This window comes from Macaca thibetana, chromosome 8, assembly GCF_024542745.1.
Source record: "Macaca thibetana thibetana isolate TM-01 chromosome 8, ASM2454274v1, whole genome shotgun sequence".
Classification (NCBI taxonomy): domain Eukaryota; kingdom Metazoa; phylum Chordata; class Mammalia; order Primates; family Cercopithecidae; genus Macaca; species Macaca thibetana.
The window spans coordinates 25,586,701-25,614,199 of record NC_065585.1 but is presented as its reverse complement, the minus strand read 5'-3'; the positions used below and the strand labels follow the sequence as shown (position 1 = coordinate 25,614,199).

Genomic DNA, 27,499 nt, shown 5'->3' with positions numbered 1-27,499 from the left:
ATTTATTTTTTTCCTTTTTAACTTGTATTTTATTTTATTTTTTTTCTGTTTCTTTTTTTGTTATTATTATTATTATACTTTAAGTTCTAGGGTACATGTGCAAAACGTGCAGGTTTGTTACATATGTATACATGTGCCATGTTGGTGTGCTGCACCCATTAACTCGTCATTTACATTAGGTCTATCTCCTAATGCTATCCCTCCCGCCTCCCCGCTCCCCATAATAGGCCGCGGTGTGTGATGTTCCCCTTCCTGTGTCCAAGTGATCTCATTGTTCAATTTCCACCTATGAGTGAGAACATGCGATGTTTGGTTTTCTGTTCTTGCGATAGTTTGCTGAGAATGATGCAAACCCTCTAATTTATAAGTGAAATAAAAGCCAAATAAAACCAGAAAAAACTGAATGTGTGATTTATTATGTTTAAGATTGGTTTATAAGGCTTAAATATATGTGTCATAGTTAACAGTTAACAGCAAATGAAGGCAACTTTACAAAATCAGTGTTTCCATACAGTACAGGACTAAATGTGGCAACTGTGCATTGGAAAATTACTATTTCCTCAATGCAAATATCAAATCTGCAGCACCCTTTGGAAGCTTCCACTAAAAACTCAAGCTGCAGTATTTATTACAAGCTCTACTCAGAACACAAGGCTACCTAAATCAAGCATTAGAGAGAAACAGTGGAGTCATTCAGGCATAATATGTCAGATTTGGTACAGGATTAAAATACTAACATTTTTAATGTCCTGGTTTCAAATTAATAAATACAAAAACAATATAAAAATATACAACCAGTTGATAAGACTGTACTGCAGCTGCTCAGAAAGTTAAATCTCACTCTCATACGTATGCAGGTATGTCTTGAGTGTCAGGATTTCTGGGTAGCTGCGGCTGGTCTTTCGGAAGAAGTCCAGGCTGGTGAGATGTTCAATGTCACGCACCCGAGCTGTGTGCATCTTCATGAGTTCTTCTACCCATTTCGACTCATCCTCTGAGCTCTGCAATGGAAACAGAACGAAATCAGAATCAGAATTTTCCAGAGGAGTTTCCCCAAATGGTCAGTTTACTCCAAGTCCACAAATGACCTCTGTGCACTCTTGCACACAGAGCCAATGCATGTTGATCCTTTCTGGCCTCCCTGCCACTCTACCGCATTCCTATTGGTAACGTGCCACAAATACCTGCCCTTGGCTGCAAACATTTTCAACAGCAATTAACTGTACCAAATAAACGAGACATGTGGTGTCAGAGGGCATTTGACTCAATAGGTTCTCAGAACATAAATCAAAATTAGGAAAACCAAAGGCCCTAGAGAATTCCGTAATTTGTTTCTTTTCCAAGCTGTCAAATTGCAATATTGAGCACAGAGTACAAGTAATTTGGAATACGCTTCTGCTTCCCAAGGAAAGTGAAGAACTTAAGCCTAATGCACAAAATTATGTGTGTGTATTCCTAGTTTTTCAAAAGAAACTGCTGTATCAACTACATCATCTACTAGAATGCATAAATTGCTATTTGAAAAATGAGGTCAACTCGAAGCCGCTCAGCTGATACATCTGGCACTTTGGGGCCCAAGAGGCCAGACTTGGAAATGAGGCTGTACTATTTTTTGGCTATGAGACCTTGGTCAAGCTACTTGACTTCTTGAGACCTCAGTTTCTTCCTTGGTTCACAAGGATAATAATGCTTACTTCTGCAGCTCCCTGAGAGGTAGAGAGGAGAGGAAGGAAGAAGGGGGGGAGAAAGGTAAAGCAAGGAAACGTGGAAGAAAGGAAGTGAATCTCTGTCCTAGCTGCTTGCCAAAAACTGCCCCACTGACACAAGTTTCAGATGAAAGACATTCAGACGTCCTACATCAAACAACTTATTTCATGTCTAACTTGAAACTAAAAGGTAATTCAGGGGAAGCAGTTCTTTGCATCTCAAAAATAGCTTCTTTCATTATTGTGGGAAGTTAAGGGAAAGAGTGAGATCTGAGAGCCCTGTGAATATGGAGCAGTGTCTACTTTCATTAGCAGACATTGAGCGGGAGGGCCTTTGCAAGTAATTCCATTCACAAATGCCTCTGGAATTGCAATGGCTTCCAAGAGCCCTTCTACAAGTTGAAGGGTGGCTGCATGTCCCAGGTCTGGGAATATTCAGACATGCCCTCATCCAACTCTTTACCACTAGTGGTCTCAATGAACGATCCACCAAAGCCCAAGAACCTGCAATGGGCTTTCTCGGAAAGCTCCAACCCACACAGACCTGGACAGGGAACTGCAGCAGCTTGTGCCAGTGCTAAATATGTTCCGGGAGGGTGTTGGTTCAGGAAGCTGATGCCTGGCCATCTCAGGCGAAATGAAGAAAGGGGAAGAAATTGCTTTGCAGGCTGGGGAGGTAAGAATTTTAACCTTCATGTCCCACCCTCCTAACCCAACCTAACCAAGATCTCTGCGATTCACAGGAAAGGGAAGACCTAAATATAACTCTACCCACAATGGTACTGACCAGTCCTCAGTGTGACCCTATAATTAACGAAGTAGGAGGTCTCCAGATGGGTCAGGACCCCCTCAGAGTAAGCAGGGCAAGCATGAGCCTGTATTTTGAGAGAATTTTCATATTCAGCTCATTTGTTTGATTTTTCAATGGTCAGTCAGTCCAATTTTTCTTTGTAAACGCAGTCATTTGAATGTGTGGACAGGGGTGAAAAGGTTTTTCCTAATTTAAATGATGGCTAGCTGGGATTATAAGAATTCTGCAAAAACATCTGTCTTTTGCTATTTCTTTCCTTGGGAAGTGATTTGCCAATTTCGCTGGAGAGGCAGTCTCTTCCGGTTCTCACACCCTGAAATCTGTTCTATAATTCATCACTAGGAAATACTAGCTATGTGGCACGTGAGGAAAGTATCTTCTGCCTTGATATTAGCTGGCCATCCACAGAAGCATTCGCTGATGAAGACTGTGCTGCAAGATGCAAAAAGAAGACAATTCGAATAAAAGTACATGAATGCCAAAGTAGGGAGGATAGGAAAGACTTTAAAAATAAATGGCTTAGAATATTAATGCAAACAAAAGCACAATCCATGAACTTGCTTACTGTCTTCCTCATTATGGACATTTATTCTTCACCTGTCTTTTCTCCCTGACTTTCTCCCCAGGTTTCTGCATTCAAGTCCCAGCAGTCTTAAGGTAAAATTCACAGCAAGGACAGTTTCTACATGAACAGGTGACCCTTCAGCGAGAAGCATGCTGGCTGTGAACTCTATAAGAAATGCCTTCAAACTCTGTGCAGAGTCAGGAACCAGTAGGGAGAGGAAAACCTGTGAGGACTTCAGTGGATTTCATTTTTCAGGCATAAAATTTAGATCAATTATAGAACATCCTTTGCACTGAGTTTAGAGCAGTATTTTTTAAAACTCCCCATCACCAAATTCCTCTAATGACCGAACTTGAATATGTATTCCCCAGGAATCTAGGTACACCTTAAATGACCTGCTATACATGTGAAATACCTTTGTAGTCTTTTCATCTCAGAACTGTATGGCAATTTTTATTTTTACCCCATAATACAACTGTCTAATGTTTTGCAAGAATTTCACCTCCCCACAAGTTTCTAATAAAATTGAAGCTCAGAGAATGTAGATCATGTTATACGGAGGCACTACATCCACCTGGGGCTCTTGTGGTTGTAAACAACCAAAATTGAGAGGGTCAAGCCAGTAAGTTGATAACAGCTTGTCTCTCACTTGCAGTTTCTACATTTCTCTGCCACCCATTCCATCATTTATAAAACCCTATGGATCCTTCAAGTATAATATTGTTGTCTTCCATCCTTCCTTTTATATCTCCAAGACCACAATCCCAGTTCAAGTTCTCTCTTGCCTCACTCCTGTGAATTTTGCCAAAGCCCTTTGAGCACCATGTTTGGCCTCCTCCATTTCAAATTTATCTTCCTAAAGCAGAGCCTAAAATGTTGCTCTTCCAACTAAACATTTTCCTCGGGTACCTAATGCCTGAATAGTAAGAAAAAATTCCTAAAGTCCCAAGGTTCTACCTTGGAAGTCTGATAAATTGGAAAGAGGATGGGCTCTTGGAGTCAGAGGTCTTAAATCTAAAGCTCTGCTCTTCTGCTGACTAACCAAGTAACCAAACATACTTTCCCCTTAGTAGCTATAAATTTCTCAACATTTAACAAAAAGGCAGGGGAGAGATCATATATATACATACTTGCCTCATACTGTGATTATATGATTATATGACTAGAAAGAATATATAGAGAGGACCTGCACAGAATTGGATCACAACATGTAATCAATAAATGATAATAACTACTACTACTGCTCTTACTATCATGACTGCTGTTGTTACTATTACTACTACTACTTTTTAAAAATTTGAATCCAATCAACTTTTAAAATCTTTTCTCCCACTATTTGCCCTCGTTTCTAATATTCAGGCAAAACTTAATTCACTTTCTGGGATATATTTAAACTTTCTAATCTTCTTCTACATTCATAGCCTCAATCTTCACCCATAATTGAAGTCACAGATCAAAAACTATCTTGCCAACAAAGCTGATCATCTCTATTGAAGCTTATGGCTCCTTACCTTTCAGTGTTGCAATTTCCATATGTGTTTTATTTGTTGACCCACTCTGTGGGCTGCCTAGGAATAGTGACTATGTCTAACACTCTTGTTTCTCCTAGACTACCTTATACAACTTAGGAATTTGAGTAGTACTTGTTGACTAAAGATTATCTTCTGTAGATTACATCTCTACTCCTTCTATCAAGTGAAATAAAAGCACAGACTATTACTTCTAAAATCAACCTTTGAGCACAGACTTTCCATCAGATTAAAAGGACCTGAAGATTTTTCTATTTGTCCCTGAGTGCCAAGTTAGTACTGAGCCAGAAGCATATAGCATGGCTCCTGTCTTCCTCCCTAGTGTTTTCATGATGCCATCCTGCATCCCAGCTGTCTCCCCATAGGATGAGTGAATCAGGAGTCATCTGTGCTATCTGAGAAAAGCATGACTATTACACCTCCATCATAACTAGTAGCAAACCTGATTGGTAAGGTATAGATTTCTTTCTTGCTTGCTCTTGCTGTGTGTGTGTGTGTGTGTGTGTGTGTATGTATTAAAAAGTTTTCATTATGGGCCGGGCACAGTGGCTCATGCCTGTAATCCCAGCACTTTGGGAAGCCAAGGTGGGTGGATCACCTGAGGTCATGAGTTTGAGACCAGCCTGGCCAACATGGTGAAACCCCGTCTCTACTAAAAATACAAAAATTAGCTGGGCATGGTGGTGCCTGCCTATAATCCCAGCTACTTAGGAGGCTGAGGCAGGAGAATCACTTGAACCCAGGAGGTGAAGGTTGCAGTGAGCTAAGATTGAACCATTGCACTCCAGCCTGGGTGACAGAGCTTACAAAAAAAAAAAAAAAAAAAATTCAATATGCAAATTTTCAAACATCCAGAAAAGTGAAGTAATATAATAAAGTTTCATGACCTCTTACCAAGTTTCAACAATTATCAAAATTTTGCTAGTTTCGACTTTTTTTTATAAAATGTTGTCATTCTCCACTTTCTATTGTAAAATGAAAAACATTTGGACACTTATTTCTATTTCTCAAAATCTTACACATTGATAGAATTATGTTAAATGCACACATACATTGAAAAATAAAAAGCCATTAGAAGGCAAAGTTCCTATGTGTTAAGCAAAATTCTGTTTGGTTCCTTTCTTTTTCTGTTTAGGGTGAATGCTTTATAATAAGTATGTTCTAGTTCAATGATGGAAATACAAAGTAAGAAACGAAGGTGAACTATGGAAGCAAATCCTAAAGGACTCTCTCTGTAAACTCACATTGCAGCTCTCCTCGTTGTCAGGCCGGTGAGGCAGGATGAAGGAGGACACGGAGAGAGGGCCATCACACTTGTCGGCAGGCTGAGTGAAATCCAGACAGCTGGTGATGATGCTGTAGTAGTGAGTTGGAACAGGAATGGAACTGCCTTCCACGTACCTGAAACAGGAAGGTAAAACGGAGTCACAGTTGATGAGCTGATGTTGAAGCTTCCTTTTTTAAATGGTGACCAATGAATATTGCCTGAATCACTAAAATTAATCCCCATTCAATTGAATCATTTTTCACTTCTAAGCACTAGCCCACTTCTATGTCTTTGAAGATAATGTTTTCTTTGCCTGAAATCCCCTCACTCCTCAACCCGGCAGAGTAAGAAAGATATTCTAGGCAAAGAAAATGGCTTGATCTAAGAATTGGAGACAGGTAATGGTGAATAGACCAATGCGGTAGAAATGAAAGGCTGGAAGAGTCAATAAAAGCCAAATTATGGTGGGTTCTGAGTGCCGGGATGTGGTAGTAATGCTTTGTGCTAGGGAGTGTCATTAATTATTAGATCCATGTTTCAGGAAGATAACTTTCCTAGAGTTGTATAAAATGGACCACAGGCAAGAGACATTAGAGCTAGGAGAATAATGACCCTTTCAAGCTACAGTGAAATGCAGAACTTGATACAAGGAACTCATTTACCAAAGGAAGTACTAAGGACTGAGTGCTAATGATGGACCTAGAGGTATAAAAAATATTTTCCAGTACAGATCAGTACAGAAATTCATAATTCCTTGCCTGGTTTTCTATTATCTTAATTTTATTCAGTTTTCAAGTATTAAAATTATGATTGAACTACTAATTTTGGCTAATAATGATCAGCAATAAAATAAATGTGCAATTTACACAAAATTTCTCTTCAGAATGACTGGAAAAGCAGTAAGATAATGTCTAACTTATTTATCTGTATTTATAAAATAGCAATTTATTCTGTAATTATCTCTAAATCACAGTTAAACCCTCTCTTACATTCTGGGCTGCTCTCTGATTGTTTCATGCTTGTATAAAATTAAATAACAACATTCTGAATTTGTCAACAAATTGTCAACAAATTTGTTGACAAATTCAGAGTGTTGTTATTTAATTTTATACAACGAAAATACATCCCAATCACTCTAAATCTTGCCTTCTCCACTAGACTGTGGGGTCCCTTATGAGCACAGAGAATGGCTTTTATATGCCCAACAGCACCAAAGAGACAGAGACAACCAGATTCAATCCAAGTCCATACACACTTTCCTACTGAGAGGTACTGACTCAGAAAATCTAAGGGATTCTTAAGTCCCACCCAAATAATGAAGACAAGTGGGAATGGTCATCTTCCCATTGAAGAGCTGTGGAAGAAATGACTAAATAAAATTAAATTCTTTGATACATTTTTTTCATAGAACAAAAAAGTACATTTATTTACCACAAAACCCAAAATTCCATTCCAACCACCAATGCCCATTTAATCAAAAGAATTTAAAAATTCAGACTGGCCGCAGTGGTTCATGCCTGTAATCCCAGAACTTTGGGAGGCTGAGGCGGGTAGATCACTTGAGGTCAGGAGTTCAAGACCAGCCTGGCCAACATGGTGAAACCCTGTCTCTGCTAAAAATGCAAAAATTAGCTGGATGTGGTGGCGCATGCCTGTAATCCCAGTTACTCAGGAGGCTGAGGCAGGAGAATCACTTGAACCCAGGAGGCGGAGGTTGCAGTGAGCCAAGACCACACCACTGCAATCCAGCCTGGGCAACAGAGCAAGACACCATCTCAAAAAAAAAAAAGAATTGAAAAATTCAAAAAATTGAAGGGGTGTCATCTCTTTTCTAGTACATGAATATTTGAAAAACTTCTTGAGTGAGATCTTGGGACTTAAGACTCACACAGAGTAGAAATGAAAGGCTTACTGTTTTATTTTGTCCTCTGTGTCATGTAAGCCATCATAGTCATAGTCGAAGATTGGCCCACTTATCACATTAACTCCATTTCTTTCGGAAGCATATTTCTTCACCAATACCCTTTGGAAATAATTCCAGATCCCTGTGCAAAGACAAAAATTCCAAAAATCAATTCTTCATGAAGAAAACTCCTTACTCTGGCCAAATTCTCTCTAGGATGCAGGCTACGAGCCAAATGTCACGAGCCAAGAGACAAGAGAGCTGTCGTGATTCATGAGACGAATCCATTTTATGTCATTACCAGTGTGTGTGTCATTTACAAACCAGCAAAGGGAACAATGTAGAGCTATGAAACAATGGTAGGGGAGTTTAACCTAGTCCGAAAGTCAGGAAAGGATTCCCAGATGAAGAGGCTCCCAAGCTGAGATCTGAAGCATGAATAAGTAGGTGGTGTTTCCCAAGCAGAACATGCCAGGCAGAGGGAACAGAATGTGCAAAAGAGGAAGCAAGGTATTTCAGAGTAGTGAAAATAAGGCCTTACTCTTTCTTCTCATCCTTCATATCTCATCAATATGCTAGTTTCCAGGTTTAAGCTTTACCCCTGACCTTTCCTGGAGCTCCAGACATGTTATCCAACCACCTACCTCCTAATGCACTGGAATACCTAATATTCATGTCAAGCAAAATATTATCCAAACGGAATTCTTAATGTTCTTTCCTAATCCTGCCCCAACCCTCGCCTTCTCCATTATAATAATGGCTCTGGCACTTACCCAGGTGTTTGGGCCAAAAGCCTAAGAGTCATCCTTGCTTTCTCTCCTTGCTATAGACACATGTGAACAATTCCTGTCAGTGCTGTCACCAAAGTACATCCCAATTATCCCAAATCTGACCACCTCTCATCTTTTCTCTGCTCTATCCTGGTCTAACTTACATCCTCTCTGAAGTGAACGATCACACCACAAAAGACTACTCCCTGGGCTCCCTGTGAAACACTTACTTCCCTTGTACCTTGTAGCCCACTCCCCCATATAGTAGACGGACGGATCCTTTCCTATCATAAGTCAGATCTTCTCTTTCTCTTGCACATGCACACACAAACACACACACACCCCACCCATATCCAACACTCCAGATTATTTTTCATTGTAATTAGAATGAAATCCCAACTCCCCACCACGGTCTTTGCCTACCTCTGTGACTCTACTTCCTACCCCTTTCCCTATCACGCACAAGGCTTTCTTCCTGTCCCCTAACTTTGCCAAACTTATTTCAGGCTAAGCTTTTGCACTTGCTCTTTCTTTTGTCTGAAAAACATTACCTGATCTGTGCATGTCTGCTTTCTCCTCTATAATTCATTTCTCACTTTCACTGTCATCCCCTGCAGAGAACTGCCTTGTCCCCTCTGCCTCTAATTTCCATAATGGCCAACAAGAGAGGCAGAATGGAAACGGAGAAAAACAAGAGAGTAACAGAAGACAGGACAGGCAAGCAATGGGTTGGTTCTGAAATATTAGATCAAATTTGCCATGCTGTCTTCAACATGGGGGTCAGGAGCTGCTGGCTGTTAACCCCTCTTCCCTCCCCTTATTAAAAAGCACCTGGCCATCCTTCTTATAGTGATTCAATTGCTCTTCATGCCTTCTGAAACTCTGAAAGACAGAGCAGCCCACAAGAGCCAAAATACCTTAGATAATTATTTGTAGTCGAGAAAGAAGCCAGACAGTAAGAAAGGTTATTTCAAATGTTAACTTAAGCATTAAGAAAAGACGGAGAGGGAGAGAAGGAAAGAAACAACAATGAGAACAGTCAAAAGGCCAGGCCCGCAGAAATGTGGCATGTGAAAAAACCAATCCCCTCATGAAGAACAGCAAGCTCTCTGTGAAAGGCCTTTTCCACACCAGCCTCAGGGTGGTACCGTGTGTTGCCTTGATTACCATTTCCATTTGGTCAAGAAAACACATCAATAAAGAATAAAGAAATCCAGGGAACCCTGATTTGCGGAAATTAAATGAAGCTGCATTCTGTGTAATATTGTGATAAATGTAACTATGTGAGTTTCTGAAATGCTTCTCAGTTGGGTCTGAGAATAAACCAAGAAACCTTTTAAAAGCATACTTTAATTTTTCACTCATAAGCAATAAATTCTATCTTTGAATAAACCTTCATTTACTCACTAGGACATCAAATAAACATTTTCTTCTCTAAACCGTGTGGTCCTTTTCACCAATGTTAAGCTGCGGAGGCCCGCCACTGTAGCTGACACTCCGCAATCACCCATTCCTATTTTGAGACTCCCTTTCGGCCCAGAGAGATCTGTAACACAGCCTGAATCTCCTCCATCAAGTGGAAGCACATAGAGGTGCTTCCTTTTCCTACCTTTCCCATAACGATGTAAGTTCCGTTCACTGCAAATGTACCGAAAGGTGGTAAAAGCTACTTCATAATGCTTACTCTATCTTTGAACACATGGATAGATAAAAGGATGGGTGGATGGATGGATGGATGAATGGATGGATGGATGGATAGATGAATGATGGATGGAGACATAGATGAATATTTAACAGAAACAAAAAATGCAGTGCTTTCGCCATTGGATAATTAAGTCAGAAATCCATATAAACCTTAGAGGTCATGCAATTATATCTCTTAATTTTACAAATGAGAGGTTTAATGACATGTCTATGATCACACAGCCTGTGGTCACACTCCAGGAACTTGGCTTTTTGGGCCCGAGCTCATTGTGCCTATACAATTCTTGACTTCACTAGCATCAGGAAATATTTATGTCAGGTACAAAGAAATTACAAATGTTGAAATAAAATAATTGGTACAGGACTAAAATCATCTGAAATAAACACTCTGATGATTCAGAAGACCTTTTTGGCTCTTGCTGGGTTTCAGGGCCAACATTCAGAATGTGTCATCACCCCAAGAGGAAGAGGTGCTACTGGCTTTTACTGTAATGCTCACAAATAAATATAGATGCTGTTAAATATCAAGTGGCCTTCAGAATATAGTGAAGATCCTTTTTAACATTAAAATAAGAAGCATTGAAATAAAAATAACAACCAGATGAGAAGAAAAACACAAACTTGAGTTAGTTCACTTTCTACCATGCATGACCTGTGGTCACTTTCTGTGATATCAATTTCTTAATTATAAACCAGGGATAAACTACCAGCCAACCTTCCTCACAGATTCAAATTTTGGATCAACAGTAGAAAGTTTACATGAAAGGTCCTCAAAAATTATAAAGGTTAAACACATGAAAAGTATTCTTATTAAAATTAACAGAGGTAGAAAAGGTAAGGGGTAAATTTAGAAATATTTATTTTCATAAATAGCAGTGTATTAGGTGAATATTGGACTTACGTTTGAAAGCAGGATACATTGGAACCATATTGGTTACAAGGAATGCATCATATTTAGCCTCAGGTGAAGAGCTCAGATCTAAACATTAGGAAAACAAATAGTATACATTGCTTACCAAAATCTACATCAGTTAAAAAAAAAGCGGGGGGAAGGGAGCAAGCATTTTCTTAAATGGTCCAAACAACATGAAGAAATGAATCTACTCCTTTATTCCTACTCCTAACTGCCTTATACAACATCTCCTTACTCCCCTCCCACTCAGTCTCTTCTTCACTCAATAGCTCTCTCCCAAAAGCCATTTGCAATGTTTTTTTCTTACTATCTACTTCTTGAGTCTACCAACATTATGTAAAATAACTCCTTGATTTCATCAGTGCCATTTAGACTTAAAAAAAAATCATCAAGGTAATGAGAGATGGTTTAAGGGCTTCAGATTTTTTTTTTTTTTTTTTAATATGGAATCTTGCTCTGTCACCCACGGTGAAGTGCAGTGGCCTGATCACAGCTCACTGTAGCCTCAATCTCCCAGATTTAAGGGATCCTCCCACCTCAGCCTCCACAGTATCAGGGACTACTGGCGTGTGCTACCAGCTCAGCTAATTTTTATTTTTAAATTTTTTGTAGAGACAAGGTCTTGCTATGTTGTCCAGGCTTATCTCAGACTCCTGGACTCAAGCAATCCTCCCACCTCGGCCTCCCAAAGTGCTGGGATTACTTTGGGATTTCAGTGTTGGCTCACGCCTGGCCTCAGGTAATCTTAAGAGATCCCCTCTACGGTATTACATAAAGGACTGGTGTCTTAATGATTCACTGTTTCCTTTTCAGATTCTCACTTAAAAATGTAAGGCGGGGACACAGAAGATTCCCTTGCACATTAGAATTGCCCTGGAGAATTAGATTTTTTGAAAGCGAGTCACTTTTCGGCTGATTTTGGAAGGATCCCATAAAAGTTCATTTATATAATCTTTTGAGCACCCTCTCTTGAAGAAAACCCAAGCCACAGAAATTCTAAATACCAAGATTGCACAATGTGACATCCCTCTAAAGGCATCAGATCTTGATACTCTGTAACTTACAAGGAGGAAAGAGGAATCCATAGGACATCTGCTTATCATTTTTGTAGGCCAAACAGTTCTGACTGAAACTTGGAGAAACACGGACATCAGGCCGGACGCAACTGGTCAGATGGTCAGGAATGCCGGAAACCTCAGCCTGCACGGGAGTCAGAGGCACTCAGCAATGCCGTGGCTCTGTTATGAGCAGCCGAAATCAAAACCCCTCTGGCTTCTCCTATAGCTTGTATTCTGACAGTCAGACTCCTTTTTAAATTTTTTATATTTGATAGTCTGACTTCTTTTTAAAAGTTCTTAATTTTAAGTACCGTAAGTCACAAATTTTCAAATTTTTTTAATCAACAGAACTCTTTATCAGTCTTAAGTAAAACAATATAGAAAGCAGAACATAAAGCAGAAATCCCACTGTTGAAATAATAAATAGAATCTCATCAAAGATAACTTATAAAATAACCCTCTTAGAAACAATATAGACATATCTCCTCTAAATAGACCATGTATCTATATGTATGTATTTGCGTGTGTATAGAATGTACAAAAACATATGTGTACACAGTACAAATAAACAACAAATTGTGTTTGGGGCACTAGAAGTGTTCTCCTCCTTTGTATTAAAAAATTTAAAATATGCTTCAACTGCCAAGTAACATTTTCTAATTCCTGATATATACCTATTTATCTCATCTTCATCAAAACCGAAACCCCCAACATAAAACTTTTATTAAAAAACAAACCAGGGCCAAGTGTGATGGCTCACACCTGTAATCCCAGCACTTTGGGAGGCTGAGGTGGGCGATCACCTGAGGGCAGAAGTTCAAGACCAGCCTGGCCAACATGGTGAAACCTTGTCTCTACTAAAAAATACAAAAAGTAGCCAGGCATAGTGGCACACACCTGTAATCCCAGCTACGCAGGAGGCTGAGGCAGGACAAGTGCTTGCACCTTGGAGGTAGAGGTTGCAATGAGCCAAGATCAAACCATTGCACTCCAGCCTGGGTGACAGAGCGAGATTGTCTCAAAAAAAATAAATAAATAAAAATTCTTGATGGTCTAGAATTCTGTTTTTATAGCTTTTTCTTTCAGCACTCTAAAAAGACTATTGCACTGTCCCAGCACTTTGGGAGGCCAAGGTAGACAGATCACCTGAGGTCAGGAGTTTGAGACCAGCCTGACCAACATGGCAAAACCCCATCTCTACTAAAAATACAAAAATTAGCCAGATGTGGTGGTGTGCATCTGTAATTCCAGCTACTTGGGAGACTGAGACAGGAGAATCGCTTGAACCTAGGAGGCGGAGGTTGCAGTGAGCTAAGATCCTGCCACTGCACTCCAGCCTTGGAGACATAGCAAGAGTGGGTCTCAAAAAATTTAAAAAAAAAAAAAAAAAACAGATGCTGATAGTGGGGGAGGTCGGAGCGGGGTGGGTGAATATGTGGGAACTCTGCACTTTCCACTCAATCTTGCTGGGAAATAAAATATGCTCTTAAAAAATAAGGTCTATTAAAATAAATAAACAAACCTTGGCGGTTTCCGTAACTATTGGGCAATGACTTAGGCAGAGTAAGAGAAAATAAAAGAATGAGTGATCTCCCTTCAATGTTTAACATATTCCCATGCAATTACCAGAACACGGAATAAAGACTAATTCAAAATATCTGACAATAAATCCAACATAGGATTTCTCTCATTAAGAAAAAATAAAATATTTTCTAAGACAAAATTCTGTTAAGCAAGGAATCATTGTATTAACGTGAGGAATATAATAAAATAAAGAATATAAAATCCAATGTTCTCAAAGACCTGTTTGGAAACAGTATATGATGTCCAGAGTGGCATTAGGAATATTTCACTATAACCACTTTCAAAGTCAGTGTGATATAAGATATCATATCTAGTCCGATAAAGCACTGCAGGCCGCCCGTAGAGGAGGTGTCTCTCTAAGAAAGAAAAATAATAAACTGTGTTAGATGTGTATTAAATTTTACATCAAACGTTAAAGAAATACTGGAAGAGTCAAGTTCCCTAAAATGTGCTAGCTTACTTATTAATAATATAGAACCTTCTCCTTAATTTAATCAAGTTAGTTTTCCTAACATTTTTGTGGATTATCTGATCACCTAAGCATGGGTCAAGCCTTACAGTTATCAAAACCATAATGTAAATGCTGTATTTACGTAATGCTTTTTTTAGCTGAACTAAATTTTAGTTCAAATTTACAATTTGAACAGAAAGGAAACATTATGTAATACATTTTGAAATGATTCAGCTGAATGGAAAGCCAATAGGATTGGATTTTTGTAGAATTAATTATTTTGACCCCTGAAGAGGCTTATCGGGTTCATCAATGATTTAATTAAGAAGAAGGCACACGTTGATCATTATATGCGTACTGCAACTCAAAGATGCATTCCTTCAGCACAAAAAGTGAGTAGTAATGAGCATTTAAAGTAAGCAGCTTTGTCATACAGAGGAAAACTCTTTAGGTAAGGACTTAAAGGAACATGTATAGATAAAATAAGTGGGCATTCAAGAGGGTCTTCTAAGTACAGAAGAGGGAAGTTCATCAGTTACCAAAGAACTCAGTTAAGACCCCCAGTGCAGATTCAGACCTCCAAAGGAAAGCTCTCTTCTTAGGAAAAAAGGTCTGAAGCTTCACTCTTTGCAGAAGACGAGATGAGAGTTCAGTATACAAATCTTCATTCCACACTCTGCAATAAATACCTGGAGCTTGATCTGCCCACTTTGGATAGGCTAAAGTCAAAACTTCCATAGATTCTTGGAAATTTGGGGCCCTACAGACCAAAATATTTAGAGATTGAGGCTTAGGCAATTCACAATTCCTTAAGTGATAAATTTTACAAAAATTTCTTGTACTACTTTTTCTACTAGAGAAAATCAGTTCTGAAAAACACTTATTAAATAATGTATACATGTTGCTTTAATTAAAGTCTTACCATTCTATGCAAGTAATGGAGAAAACTCTTCGTAGAATTTTTGCAAGACCCTCCCAAGTAGAACTGCGAATTTGAGACAAAGCGGCCCACGCTATTACAACACAAGCCTGTTCTGGCTAGTTTGGCTGCTCCAGCATTGCAGTAAATGTAGAAGCCTTAGTTAAGCTGCCAAATTTGGGGACCCACCCCTAAGGATTAGAACATAATCTGACAATATTAAATAAATGAAATATAATAAACAAATAAAACGCCAGCAAATCGTAACAGTAGTACTTAGGGGCAGTAAAACAACCCAGACTTTCCTTCAAAACTCAAACCAAACCTTTTCTAGGTTCAAAATTTCCATTAATGTTTTCCTTGTTTTCATTTCTGCTGCCTCTGAATTTCCTGGTTTCAGCTGGAAGCAGAAGTATCAAAATTCTTTGAGAAGCTATTCTCTTTTTATCATTTAAGTTTTCATGGTTACCACACACAGTCCTCCAAACTCAAATTCAAGCTTGGTGTCTAATCTATTCCATTAGGGGACAATAAAATAGCAGCCATGTTCCCATATGCAATACCCATCCCTAGAGCAACCACCAAACAAGACTCTTGGACAATCTATAGTCTCCACTAATTCTGGCTCTTCCTCTAAATTCTCCTCATTTCTAAGCAGTCAATGTAACACTCTATTCCACAAAGGCTAATATATTTGCAACACTCTCTTCACAATTGTTGTTAGCAACATTACACTATCATATATGCTATTTCCTTTCTCTCTACCAGAAATAACTTCTCCAGTCTTTGCCCAGTCTGTCACCTGTTTCCTTCCAAATTTATCGATTATTCTTCCTCATCAAACATTGAGCACCTTGGTTGTGCCAGACCTTGGTTGTGCCAGACCTTGGTTGTGCCAGACCTTGGGTTGTAGAACGGAGGTACTGGGCAAAGATGATTAAGATAGAGCTCTTACCCTCAAAGAGTTCACGAGTCAATGGGAGAGACAAACATGGCACAAATAATAGATGCCGTGTGGTCTGCACCATATCAAAGATAGTTACAGAGTGTGATGGGAAAGCAGAGGATGACGAATACTGGAAATGGGGTGGAGGTGGCATCAATAAAGTCCTTTATGGAGCACATGAAGTTAAACCAGGCTGGCCCCATATTCCAGTTTTATGCCTGTTGCCCTAGTATAATTGTTAATAGTGTCCCCTTTCACTTTCAAAAGTGTATGACAAATATTCAGCCCTCATGGAAGAGACATGAAGAGGAAACGGCAAGGGGGCCAAGATGGGTAGAGATATCTTAAGATTCATTTTCTCTGCTGGGCATAATGACTCATGTCTGTAATCACAGCACTTTGGGAGGCCAAGGCGGGTGGATTGCCTAAGGCCAGGAGTTTGAGACTAGCTGGCCAACATGGCAAAACCCTGTCTCTACTAAAAATACAAAAATTAGCCAGGCACGGTGGCACGCACCTGTAATCCTAGCTACTCGGGAGTCTGAGACAGGAGAATCGCTTGAACCCAGGAGGTGGAGGATGCAATTAGCCAAGGTTGTGCCACTGCACTCCAGCCTGGGTGACAGAGCGAGGCTCTGTCTCAAAAAAAAAAAAAGATTCATTTTCTCCTGAAAAGTTTCCTCAATAAAGCTTCTCCATCTCTACTCACTGTACTGCTCTACATATATAGATTCAACTTGCTTCAGAAATTTGGGTTCTGGCCAGGTGCAATGGCTCACACCTATAAGTCTAGCACTTTGGGAGGCTGAATTGGGTGGATCACCTGAGGTCAGGAGTTTGAGACCAGCCTGGCCAACATGGTGAAACCCTGTCTCTACTGAAAATACAAAAATTAGCCAGGCGTGGTGGCACGCGCTTATAATCCCAGCTACTTGGGAGGCTGGGGCAGAATTGCTTGAACCTGGGAGGCGGAGGTTGCAGTGAGCCAAGATTGTGCCACTGCACTCCAGCCTGGGCGACAGTGCAAGACTCTCTGTCTCAAAAAAAAAAGAAATTTGGGTTCCATAGCTCCATAGCTTCCAAGCTATTGTCATAACTGCAAGTTTTGGCACACAGCTGTAACACAAAAGTATCACTATCTGACTGCTTTTTTCTCAATTATTACTGAGCAAAAATAGCATAATAAGGGGGAAAAGTACAGTGGTTTTTACAGCCTCCTAAAAATCCATCCAAGGTCTCCAATGACCCAAAAAGTCTACTTGGATCTTCCTAGAGCTTAATAGTTTCATCTAAGAAAGAGGGGGAAATAATCTCTGCAGTAAGAAACACCCATTTTAAGGTCCAGAATCAAAATTTAGATTTTATTTTTTCAGTTAAGTATCAAAGAATCACAGGTTCAGAGTCATTCCTAGTCTTTATGACATCTTGGGGGAGCCACCCATTGCATTTTTGTTGAGCCAGAAGTCTCTCTACTCAGGCCACAAAATGTACTTGAATCTTGTTCTCGGCATACATTGAGATCTGTATCTCGAGACCAGCAACCCTGGAGACTAGCCTGCAAGCCTCTGCTTTTGCAATATGTTTCCGGGATTTCTTGACGTGGATCTAGTATAACCTGGTCTTCCCAGGCTGGGAATGCCTGTCGTGGAATTCCAGACCAAGCCTTCATTCCACACCCCAGTTCCCTGTTTACAATAGTGTCTTTGGCAGTTTTGGTACAAGCCAAGGTTCTCCTCCAGATACCACACTTGGCAAAATACTGTGAGGCCAATCTTTTTAAGTGGTGTGGACTTCCCCAGCACTCATTCTTTTTGTCTTCCAAATTTGAGTCGTAGAGGCTGGAGTTTGTGTTCCTGTTCCCTCCTCAGCTTCCTGATTCAGATTCCCACAGATGAGCAGGCTGTCTTGAGAGCCACATGAAAATCTCTCCTCTTTTTTGTTTTTTTAAAACATTCACTCCCACAATAATGTGCTCTTAAATCTTACCACAAAATCTCTACCCAAGATCTTTCCTTTTCCTGCGTACTTTCTCCTTTGCCTTACAAGTGCCTATTATCATTTGCTGCCATTTCAACCTCCTCTGAGATTTGATTCAAGGCCTCTCTTTAGTGCCCTGTTCTTTCTTACCCCAACCTTGAAAACATTATGCTGTAACGTATCAACTAGATAAATCCTACAACAGAACAATAACTTTATGAGGACAGGGACTTCATCTGTTTTACTCACCACTGTATCTTCCATGTCCAACAATGCCAATCACATAATATCCACCTGGCAAACACTTGTTGATAAGTTAATGATAAGTACTTTTTTAAATCTTGGCTTTCTACGTATGACCTGTCTAATGTTACCCTGAAAGGTACACTGGGCAGATCAATAGTATCATCTCCAGCTTACTGATGAAGGAACTGGAGGTTTATGATTTGCACAAAATAATTCAGCTGCATAGCAGCACTAGAATCCTAGGCCTCCACCCTCCTGGGCCATTATTCTTCTGCTTGGCCTTTTGGGTGGTCTCCAGTTGGGTGCTGGCTGCTGGGTTTTTTTATGGAGAGTATACGGGAATGAAGATCCAACTACTCCCAAGCATGAGCCCTGCCCGAGTAATGCCCACTGAGAAGCTAATGAGGACAGTAGTTTCTGTCAAAGCATCTAGTATTTCAGAAGCAACTTCCAAACTTTGACATACAAATTTTTTTGTTGAGCAAAAAGTCTCTCTACTCAGGCTACAAAATGTACATGAAAAACAAAATTTCCTTTTGACATATTCCCTTTGTTCCCACTCTTAGAATAAGAAGCATTTTCAGATGAAAGCACATGGGCTTCAGTGCCCTATAAAACTGCGTTCAAATCTAATCTCAGCTCTTTATAGTTCTGGTACTCTGTAACTTAATCTCCCAAAGCTTTATATCTCCCTGGAATGTTGCACTGTTTACAGGCAAAATATGTAAAGTGCCTTGTTTAGTCTTAACTCAAAGTAGCTGCAGTTGTAGCAGATGCAGTTGTACTGTTTAGTAAAGGGTATGTGCTCTACCTCAATACTGGCAAAGAATATTGCTAGGTAAAAGTTGTTAAAATTCAATCTACCATCAAATTCATCTTGAATTCTACTATAAACAAAAAACAATTACTATGTATTGATTTCTTCCAAGTATTCCCAAAAACACACAGATAACACACGCAGACACAGACACTCAGAAACACGAGTGAGTGCTATCTCCTTCTTTCTCTAGAACAACCAATATCTCCAAAGAAATAACACAAATGAGAAACATTCCAGAATTGACAAAAGCTAAAGAAGATGCTCCCCCTGTAGCCATATTCAGGACTCTGCTTTAAAGTTAACAAGAATTACTAGTGTTTAAGTCAATTTTCTTTTTCTTTTTTGAAACGGAGTTTCGCTTTTGTTGCCCAGGCTGGAGGGCAAAGGCGAGATCTCGACTCACTGCAACCTCCACCTCCTGGGTTCAAGCGATTCTCCTGCCTCGGTCTCCTTGGTAGCTGGGATTACAGGTGGATGCCACGATGCCCAGCTAATCTTTGTAATTTTAGTAGAGATGGAGTTTCACCATATTGGTGAGGTTGGTTTTGAACTCTTGACCTCAGGTGATCCGCCCACCTCGGCCTCCCAAAGTCCTGGGATTACAGGTGTGAGCCACTGGGTCCAGCTGTGTTTAAGTCATTTTCCTATCCAAACTAACTTCTCATTGTGTGTGATAAGGAGCCAAGTATACATAGGTGTTAAAATTATTTTTAATTCCTTTTTCACAAAGATGATGGTGAGTGCTAACCTAAGAAAATGTGACACTTTTTTATAGCAATGTAAATAGAGAAAAGACTAAGGTGAAAATAAATGGTGCAATTATTCTTGCAGTGAAAATTATACTTGGCTATAGTGCCAGAATTTCTTGCTACAAGAGATTTTTTAAATTTTCTTTTCATTCATTCATTCATCCATGGATTCAATGCCACAAGGAAATGAGTTTTTGCTGCATGGAAAGTCTGCCAAGACATAAGGTATATGAGATCCAGAAATAACAACAGGCACGCAATTAAGATCTGAAGTCTACCACATATCTAGAAATATTAAAGTTTGGCAAGCAGCTGAGATTGCCATTTTTGAGGATTACATTTTTCTTTCTCTTTATTTTAGTAAAGGATTTGATTCCATCAGTTTAAATATTTATAGCAAAATATTGCCCAAGATTAGTTTAATACACCTCTTTTTTTTTTTTAATCACAGATATCCCCGTAATTGTTTCACTATTGGAACGTTCAGCTTTTACTCATGTATTTTGTACAGATGTATGAGTGATTTTACAGCATATGACATTAAGACAGCCACATATAAATGTTATAGGTGAAGTGTGTATAGCACATGACGTATTCTGAAAAATATCAGCTACTTACATCTGTGTTTTAAAAAACTAATAATAAAAATAGTACAACTTTACAGCTACATAGAAGTTTAGGTTTACAAACTACTTTAAAAGCCTTGATATGTATTCAAAGGTACCTAGAAAGGGGAAGTAATTCCCCTGAACATACACACATGTGCTCACACACATGGTGTTCACATTCACAAAAATCTCCTCCAGTAGGGCAGACACTGAACATTTTAAATAGGAGGCCAAATTTATAACACAGGAAACATCATAAAGGTCCGAAAGAACTCAGACCAAGAAAACGTCCCTTTGCCACTGAAGAAACGACGGAGATAGAGCCCAAAAGGGGACAAAGCCCAAGAGACAAAGAGATAGAGAAAGAGCAACAGGAGAAAGAGCATTGAGGTTTATACACATTCCAGCCTCTAAGCAAGCAAATGCATTGCACATAATAAGACAAATACTTTTGAAGATGCTCTTGTATCATGAAAGGCTGTTGCCACTAGGCTATGAGCAGATTTAGAATAACCTGTGCTATTCTAGATTTCCCCTCAATATTTTATGCCACCACTTTGAAGCCATGAATTAGAAACTAAAAGTGGTACAGTTGCGTCAGAGTAACCAGTGCCAGCCCAGTGTCAGGATTCAACACATGCTTGCTGAACGAATCCACGAGGGCTTGTTTCCATGAAAATACATAAACTTTAAGCTTCCGTGGTAGAAAAAGACACTTCAGTGATATAAGTAAGAAACTCATGTTCCACTCGGAGCAGAGCAATGGAGATATAACCTTCCTAACGATATCCCTCGTTACAGCCCTGAGAGTCAGTGACTCACTAAGAACATGTCTCGTATTTTTATGCTCTAAAGTTTGAGGTGATTATGTTTTTTGTTTGTTTGTTTGTTTGTGAGACAGAGTCTCCCTCTGTCATCCAGGTTGCAGTGCAGTGGTGCGATCTCGGCTCACTGCAACCTCTGCCTCCCAGGTTCAAGCAATTCTCCTGCCTCAGCCTCCCATGTAGCTGGGCGCACGCCACTACCGCCCAGATAATTTTTGTATTTTTAGTAGAGATGGGGTTTCACCATGTTGGCCAGGCTGGTCTGGAACTCCTGACCTCGGGTAATCTGCCTGCCTCAGCCTCCCAGAGTGCTGCGATTACAGGCGTGAGCCACTGTGCCCAGCTGCAGTCATTGTTTATACCGAATTGTGAGACTGGTTTTGTCACATGAGGACACTGCCACCCACCAACAAATTAAATGCAGGAATGTTTTTCTCAGACAGAAATGCTTTAGTACCATGAACAGTCAGACTTTGAATCAGCAACATCATGGGAGTCCAATAGAAGTTACCATAATTAATGTCATTACAGACTTTTAGAAGAGAAACATCTGAGTAGTATTTCTCTGCCTTGGCAACTAAATATCTGAAAAACTTGAATCATGAGACTCCCCATCTTTCGACTCTAGCAATGTTCTAATTGTTCTAATTATAATGACACTCTAGTCCACTAGAAGTTAGGTGTCAAACATTGCAAATCACTTGTAGAGTTTGTGAAGGATTTGTGTGCCTTCCACCAACAATGGCCTATCTTCAAAGTGAGGTTCATTCAGTTCTATGCCAGAGTCTGTGTGTTCTGTGATCAAAGGGAGAAGTGGGATGGAGATACAGAAAAGGAAGAAGGAGGCAGATGAAGATCTTTAAAAGAGGAAAAATAAGTCAAGTAAATCAAATCTTCTACTGGTTTCCTCAACTCTACTTAATCAGATTGGAAAGAGCGTATATGATAAACAGAACCATATGTAAGCTAATAACCCAAGCGATGCTCTCAGGAGAATTTGACCATGTGCATCTTTGCTGCATGACTTGTGGCTGCTATACTTGAGTTCTTTCTGCATTTTACATACACTTTTAGTCATTTCCTGGCTGTTTCAACATGCTGTCCCATCTACTCTAGTAACATGTATAGGAGGCTTCCGCTCCCCTTCTGTTTTCCTCCAATTTTGTGAAACTTCACAATCAGATAAAAAGAGACTGCATGGTAGATTGTGTTCTTGTTCCTCATTATTTACTGCCTCCACCCATTGCCATATGACTTGCAGGATAGAGTCCCCATGGAAAAAATACACTTCCCTACACCATTGGTTTCATGTGCTCAGCTTTGGCCAGCAAACTGTGAATGGAGTGACATATACCTCATAAAAGCAGAAGCACTGAGACCCAGTGCACAGTTCTGCCACTCTTTTCCCTCTGCCAAGAGCAAGACATGTCTCTGATGGAGGCTACTCCTTCAGCCTGGATTCCAGAATAAAGAACACACATGGGGCAAAGCTGCCCTTGGCCTACAGCCAGCATACTAAAATGTAAAATGGGAGCAAGAAACCATTTTAAAGTCACTGGGTTTTGTTTTGCTTTTTTTTGGTCATATCATAAGCTTGCAAAAGTTCACTAATATGTGCTTGTTATCACTGTACATAAAGTAAGAGTTAGGGCTCGAGATGATCTTTCATGTGGGAGGGAGTTCTGATTTGATTCCTTCTGTGTATCTCTCCCTTTCACAATATACACACTGACTCTTGAGGTAGATCGTTTTGGAATGGGCACCAGCTGCTATTATTTATCATTGTGACTATCATTCCCTTTAGAGGAGTGCCCCATAGCACCTTAACTTAGGACCCATCAGATACAAACCGCTTGTGTATTTTTCAGAGGGCTTGAAAGCTATTGAAGGGGGAGAAAAGCTATTGGAATTTTTCTATTACACAGCTGGCATCCTGTGTACATGGAATAAACCAATATCCTTTGCCAGACAGGTATAAAAGTCACTTTGCAATATAAATTTTAATTTTAAACAGTATCGTGCTTACACTATAATGTAAATAAGAAGCCTCTTAGATTTTTGAAAACTAGAAAAACCTTATCTGATTGTTTTGCATCAACCCCTTACCTTCTGTAGACCCTTTCGTATGAAGTCGTTTGTTGAGTTCATCCAACTTGTTCTTCATGTGTGAAAACCAGTTAAGGAAAAAAGAAAGCAAATCAGAAATGTTCTTTCTCTCCTATGCCCTGCTGTCTACTTAGCACCCTGCTAAATTCAAAAGCGAACTCTAAACTCCATCTATGTCATACATTCTTTTGAGGAATTACTCTTTTCTCTCAAACTGACATTCTGGGCTTCACTTCTAGCAGTTCTACGTTTGTAAGCACCTTCTTCAATCTCTGTTTCCTTTCCTTAAAACTATGGATAATCACGGTGCCAATTTCCCATGTCGGTACTGATGATGCTTTGGGCATATGTATGTATGTTAATTAGGATAATGCCTAAATGTTTCAGATTAATCTCTAGGCACACTGAAGTGATTCCCAAACTAACTTATGAAATCACTTTTCACCAAAGCTAAAAAGTAATGACTCAGCAATTCTGAAACATCATGAGTCAGCAACTCTACCCTTCACTATATATCCTAGCCTATGTGTACAAGAAGACATTTCCAGTAATGTCTGTGGTAACATCGTTGTAAGAGCTAATGTGTGCAAATTACTAAATGTTCTTAAGTAGGAAAATGAAAAAAAAATTCTTATGGTATATTTATACAATTAAACATTAACCACTGTATTAGTGGTAAAAATAAGTGAGCTAAAACTTCATGTATTAATATACATGTCTCAAAAACATAATGATAAACAAAATAATTGCAAGATACATATAAGAATATTTTTTAAAATTTTACAACATGCAAAACTATAGTATAGGTTATTTTAGGAAACTATACAAAAGATTACTTAATACATTATTTAATAGATATATACTGCCGGGCATGGAGGCTCACGCCTATAATCCCAGCACTTTGGGAGGCCAAGGAAAGCAGATCACCTGAGGTCAGGAGTTCAAGATCAGCCTGGCCAACATGGTGAAACCCTGTCTCTACTAAAACTACAAAAATTAGCTGGGAGTGATGGTGGGTGCCTGTAATCCCAGCTACTCTGGAGGCTGAGGCAGGAGAATCGCTTGAACTCAGGAGGCGGATGTTGCAGTGAGCCGAGATCGCGCCACTGCACTCCAGCCTCGGCAACGGAGCAAGACTCCATCTAAAAGAAAAAAAGAAAAACTGTCCAAACATAGTATGCAGGAGTAGTCTCTGTTTGCACCACTACCACATCCCTGTTGCACCCTCCCACACCCTGCTCTGTGTCCTGGGAGGCTGACCTCTAGGGATGGCATCAAAGAGCAAACTTGCCCTGTGGCTCGCTGTTGGGCGCTATCAAGGGGAAACATGTGAAAGGAAGTACAGGGGAGGAAGATGAGGGTAGTATTCCCCTTGCTGGGAGTGCTCCCTGCTGGGTTGCAATGCACAAGCTGCACTCATTGGCCAAAGACAATGGTTCCTTTCTATTCAGCTCTCTTTCCATATTCTGGAAATTTACTCCTTCCCCTCACCCTTCAAGCTTTGGAGGGTACCACGCAAACCCCAGGGCACTTCACCACTCCTCATTGACTTCTATCCATCTCGCTGCTCAGCCCTTGTAAATTACCCATTAAATATGACTGAAACAATTCCTTTAAAGTCTCTTTCTTTTTTTTTCCTTTTTTCTTTTTTATTGAGATAGAGTCTCGCTCTGTCACCCAGGCTGGAGTGCAGTGACACGATCCCAGTTCACTGCAACCTCTGCCTCCTGGGTTCAAGTGATTCTCCCGCCTCAGCCTCCCGAGTAGCTGGGATCAGAGGCGTGCGTCACTGTGCCTGGCTAATTGTTTTGTATTTTTAGTAGAGATAGATGTTGGCCAAGCTGGTCTAGAACTCCTGACCTCAAGTGATCCGCCTGCCTCGGCCTCCCAAAGTGCTGGGATTACAGGCATGAGCCACTGTACCAGGCCTAAACTCTTTTTCAAAATCTCTTCTATATGGGCCACCTGTTTCCCATTGGGACCATGACTAACGGACATGTGATCCACAGTTGAAGAAAATAGAAAAAGATTTTGGTTGAGAACTGTGACTCCACAGATTAGCAACATGAATTCTACTTTTTGTTTTTCATGGTCTATACCTGTTCTTTTCAATATGGTACCCACAAGCCACATAGGGCTCTTTAATTATAAAGTAATAAAATAAAAATTTAGTTCCTCAGTCACACTAGCCAGTAGCTACCATTTTGGACAGCACAATTATAGACCATGTCCATTGTCACAGAAAGTTCTACTGACCAGTACTGTTAGCCACCCAACACATTCCTCCATAATAAACATAAAGATTATTTCTACCTTTGGCTCTACCTTATCATCACAAGTGCAGCCCAGGTCAAAATCAGACTGAAGGTACATAATCCCTGGATAACTGGGTCTGGTAACTTCCTCTGGCATGGTTGGCCTGAAGGTATTAGTACGCAGGAGATGATTCAAACTTCCATGGGTCCCATTATTAGGAGCTGGCTTCAATCCCAGGAGATCTAATGAAAAGTAAGAAAAGGAGGCAGGTGCTTCTTACATCTTTTTGATGAGATATGGTAAGGTTTAAAAGCCTTCACCTTCTATGGGGTCTGAAAACTCTGAACACAAATCAGAATTGGACAAAACCCAATGTAGATGGCAGGCACCCCCTCCTTACCTCCTGAACAATTCTGGACTGAGTACATCTTGCCACAGCTTTCTGAAATAGCCAAGTTCATTGCTTGACCATGAATAGAGAGAGAGATTCCCAAAAGAAAGAGTGAAGGAACAAGACCTTGATTAACTATTGCCCGTATCTGTGATAGTTACAACCCAAGGACCATACATGTCAGTATCACTTTTTTCTGCACTTCTCTGGGACTGTTTAATTCCACCTTTTGAAATGAGAATTATAATCAATAGCTAACTAGAAGTCTGCCCTCTAATGACTCCACAGAAGTGTGGGGACGTGAGGAGGCTTTGGCCCTGTCCCCTGAAGTGCCACTGAGCCATGAACAGGCTGATTTCATAGCAAATGAATGGTTGCCAAGTGCATATTCAGTGACTTGCTTGAGCTCAGAGGCAGGACAGGGGAGAGCTAGCAGCCAAGATGGGAAAAGAACCCAGGAGACCCGACTTGCAGACTCCCCCTCTAACCACCAGACTGGCACTCCCTTACTAAATAGGAAAAGTTGTCCTCATTCAGCAACTAGAAGCTCAAGGAAGAAAAATAATTAAGAGCACATAAATAGCTGGCCAGGATGCAAGCTGGCAACATTTTTAACTGGGCTGCAATGCGAGAGATGGAGGTGGAGAGGGCTCTGTGCAGAACTCTTGCTTCATCAGGTCTCTGACCAGAGGTGTCAAACTGTAATGCTATGTTAGACCAGCCAGAGGCTGCCAACAGCAACACTATGAAAACGCCCCATTAGTCAACTGTTGAAGGAAGACAAAGAAGCCTTAGAAGGGGATAATATTCTGTCTTTGAACCAATGGGCAAGTTATAACCTTTTGTGGGGAAGAGGAGGTGGTCCCAGAAAATAGACACCTCATTTCTTTCTCTGACATTGAGAAAGATCGTATACTAACTAAAGATTGTTTCAATGGTTTTGATTAAATAAGTGACTTACCACACATAACATTGTAAAGTTCAATGTTTTCAAATGGAGGTACTTTAGTCTTGTACTTAAATGTTGGGCCATAACCTACAAAAACAGTCTTCCAAAAGAAAAGAAAAACAAAAACAGTTAAGTATTGTTGGGTAGGAACCCTTCCTCTATTTATGACTACCATACAACTTCACTCACACCATCATTACTTATTCTTTCAAAGAATCACTAAAACACAACTTCAATTCACAGTAGTGCCATCATACCTGCATACTGTTGACCTTGTTATCAAATCCGTGGTCTCCCTGGAAAAAGCATTTTCCTGATGGTTTCTTATAAACATCCAAAGGTTTCCTAAATTGAAACAATTTCATGATCAGTTAGGATTTCTAATGAAATTACTCTGCTAGAAAGGTAATTTCAGGGTACAAAGAAACTCTAAGAAGGGGCTTTTGA

At 40.0% G+C, this 27,499-nt stretch overlaps 1 protein-coding gene across 10 annotated transcripts in view; it reads right to left on the bottom strand.

Annotated features, from left to right (window-relative positions):
• Positions 1 to 395: 395 nt before the first annotated feature.
• ENPP2 (ectonucleotide pyrophosphatase/phosphodiesterase 2) overlaps positions 396 to 27,499 on the bottom strand; it is a 125,177-nt gene continuing 98,073 nt past the window's right edge. For 4 of the 10 annotated variants that reach the window (XM_050802092.1, XM_050802096.1, XM_050802099.1 and 1 more), the window contains 11 exons: positions 27,310 to 27,397; positions 27,065 to 27,152; positions 25,770 to 25,954; positions 23,457 to 23,508; positions 15,506 to 15,580; positions 14,030 to 14,166; positions 12,233 to 12,368; positions 11,157 to 11,234; positions 7,791 to 7,923; positions 5,856 to 6,012; positions 396 to 1,001 (listed from right to left, as the gene is read on the bottom strand). In XM_050802092.1, the coding sequence (XP_050658049.1) occupies positions 831 to 1,001; positions 5,856 to 6,012; positions 7,791 to 7,923; positions 11,157 to 11,234; positions 12,233 to 12,368; positions 14,030 to 14,166; positions 15,506 to 15,580; positions 23,457 to 23,508; positions 25,770 to 25,954; positions 27,065 to 27,152; positions 27,310 to 27,397 (1,300 nt within the window). In that variant the 3' untranslated portion in view covers positions 396 to 830. The remainder of the gene's footprint in view (positions 1,002 to 5,855; positions 6,013 to 7,790; positions 7,924 to 11,156; positions 11,235 to 12,232; positions 12,369 to 14,029; positions 14,167 to 15,505; positions 15,581 to 23,456; positions 23,509 to 25,769; positions 25,955 to 27,064; positions 27,153 to 27,309; positions 27,398 to 27,499) is intronic. The other 6 variants (XM_050802094.1, XM_050802097.1, XM_050802100.1 and 3 more) reach the window with 3 other exon arrangements.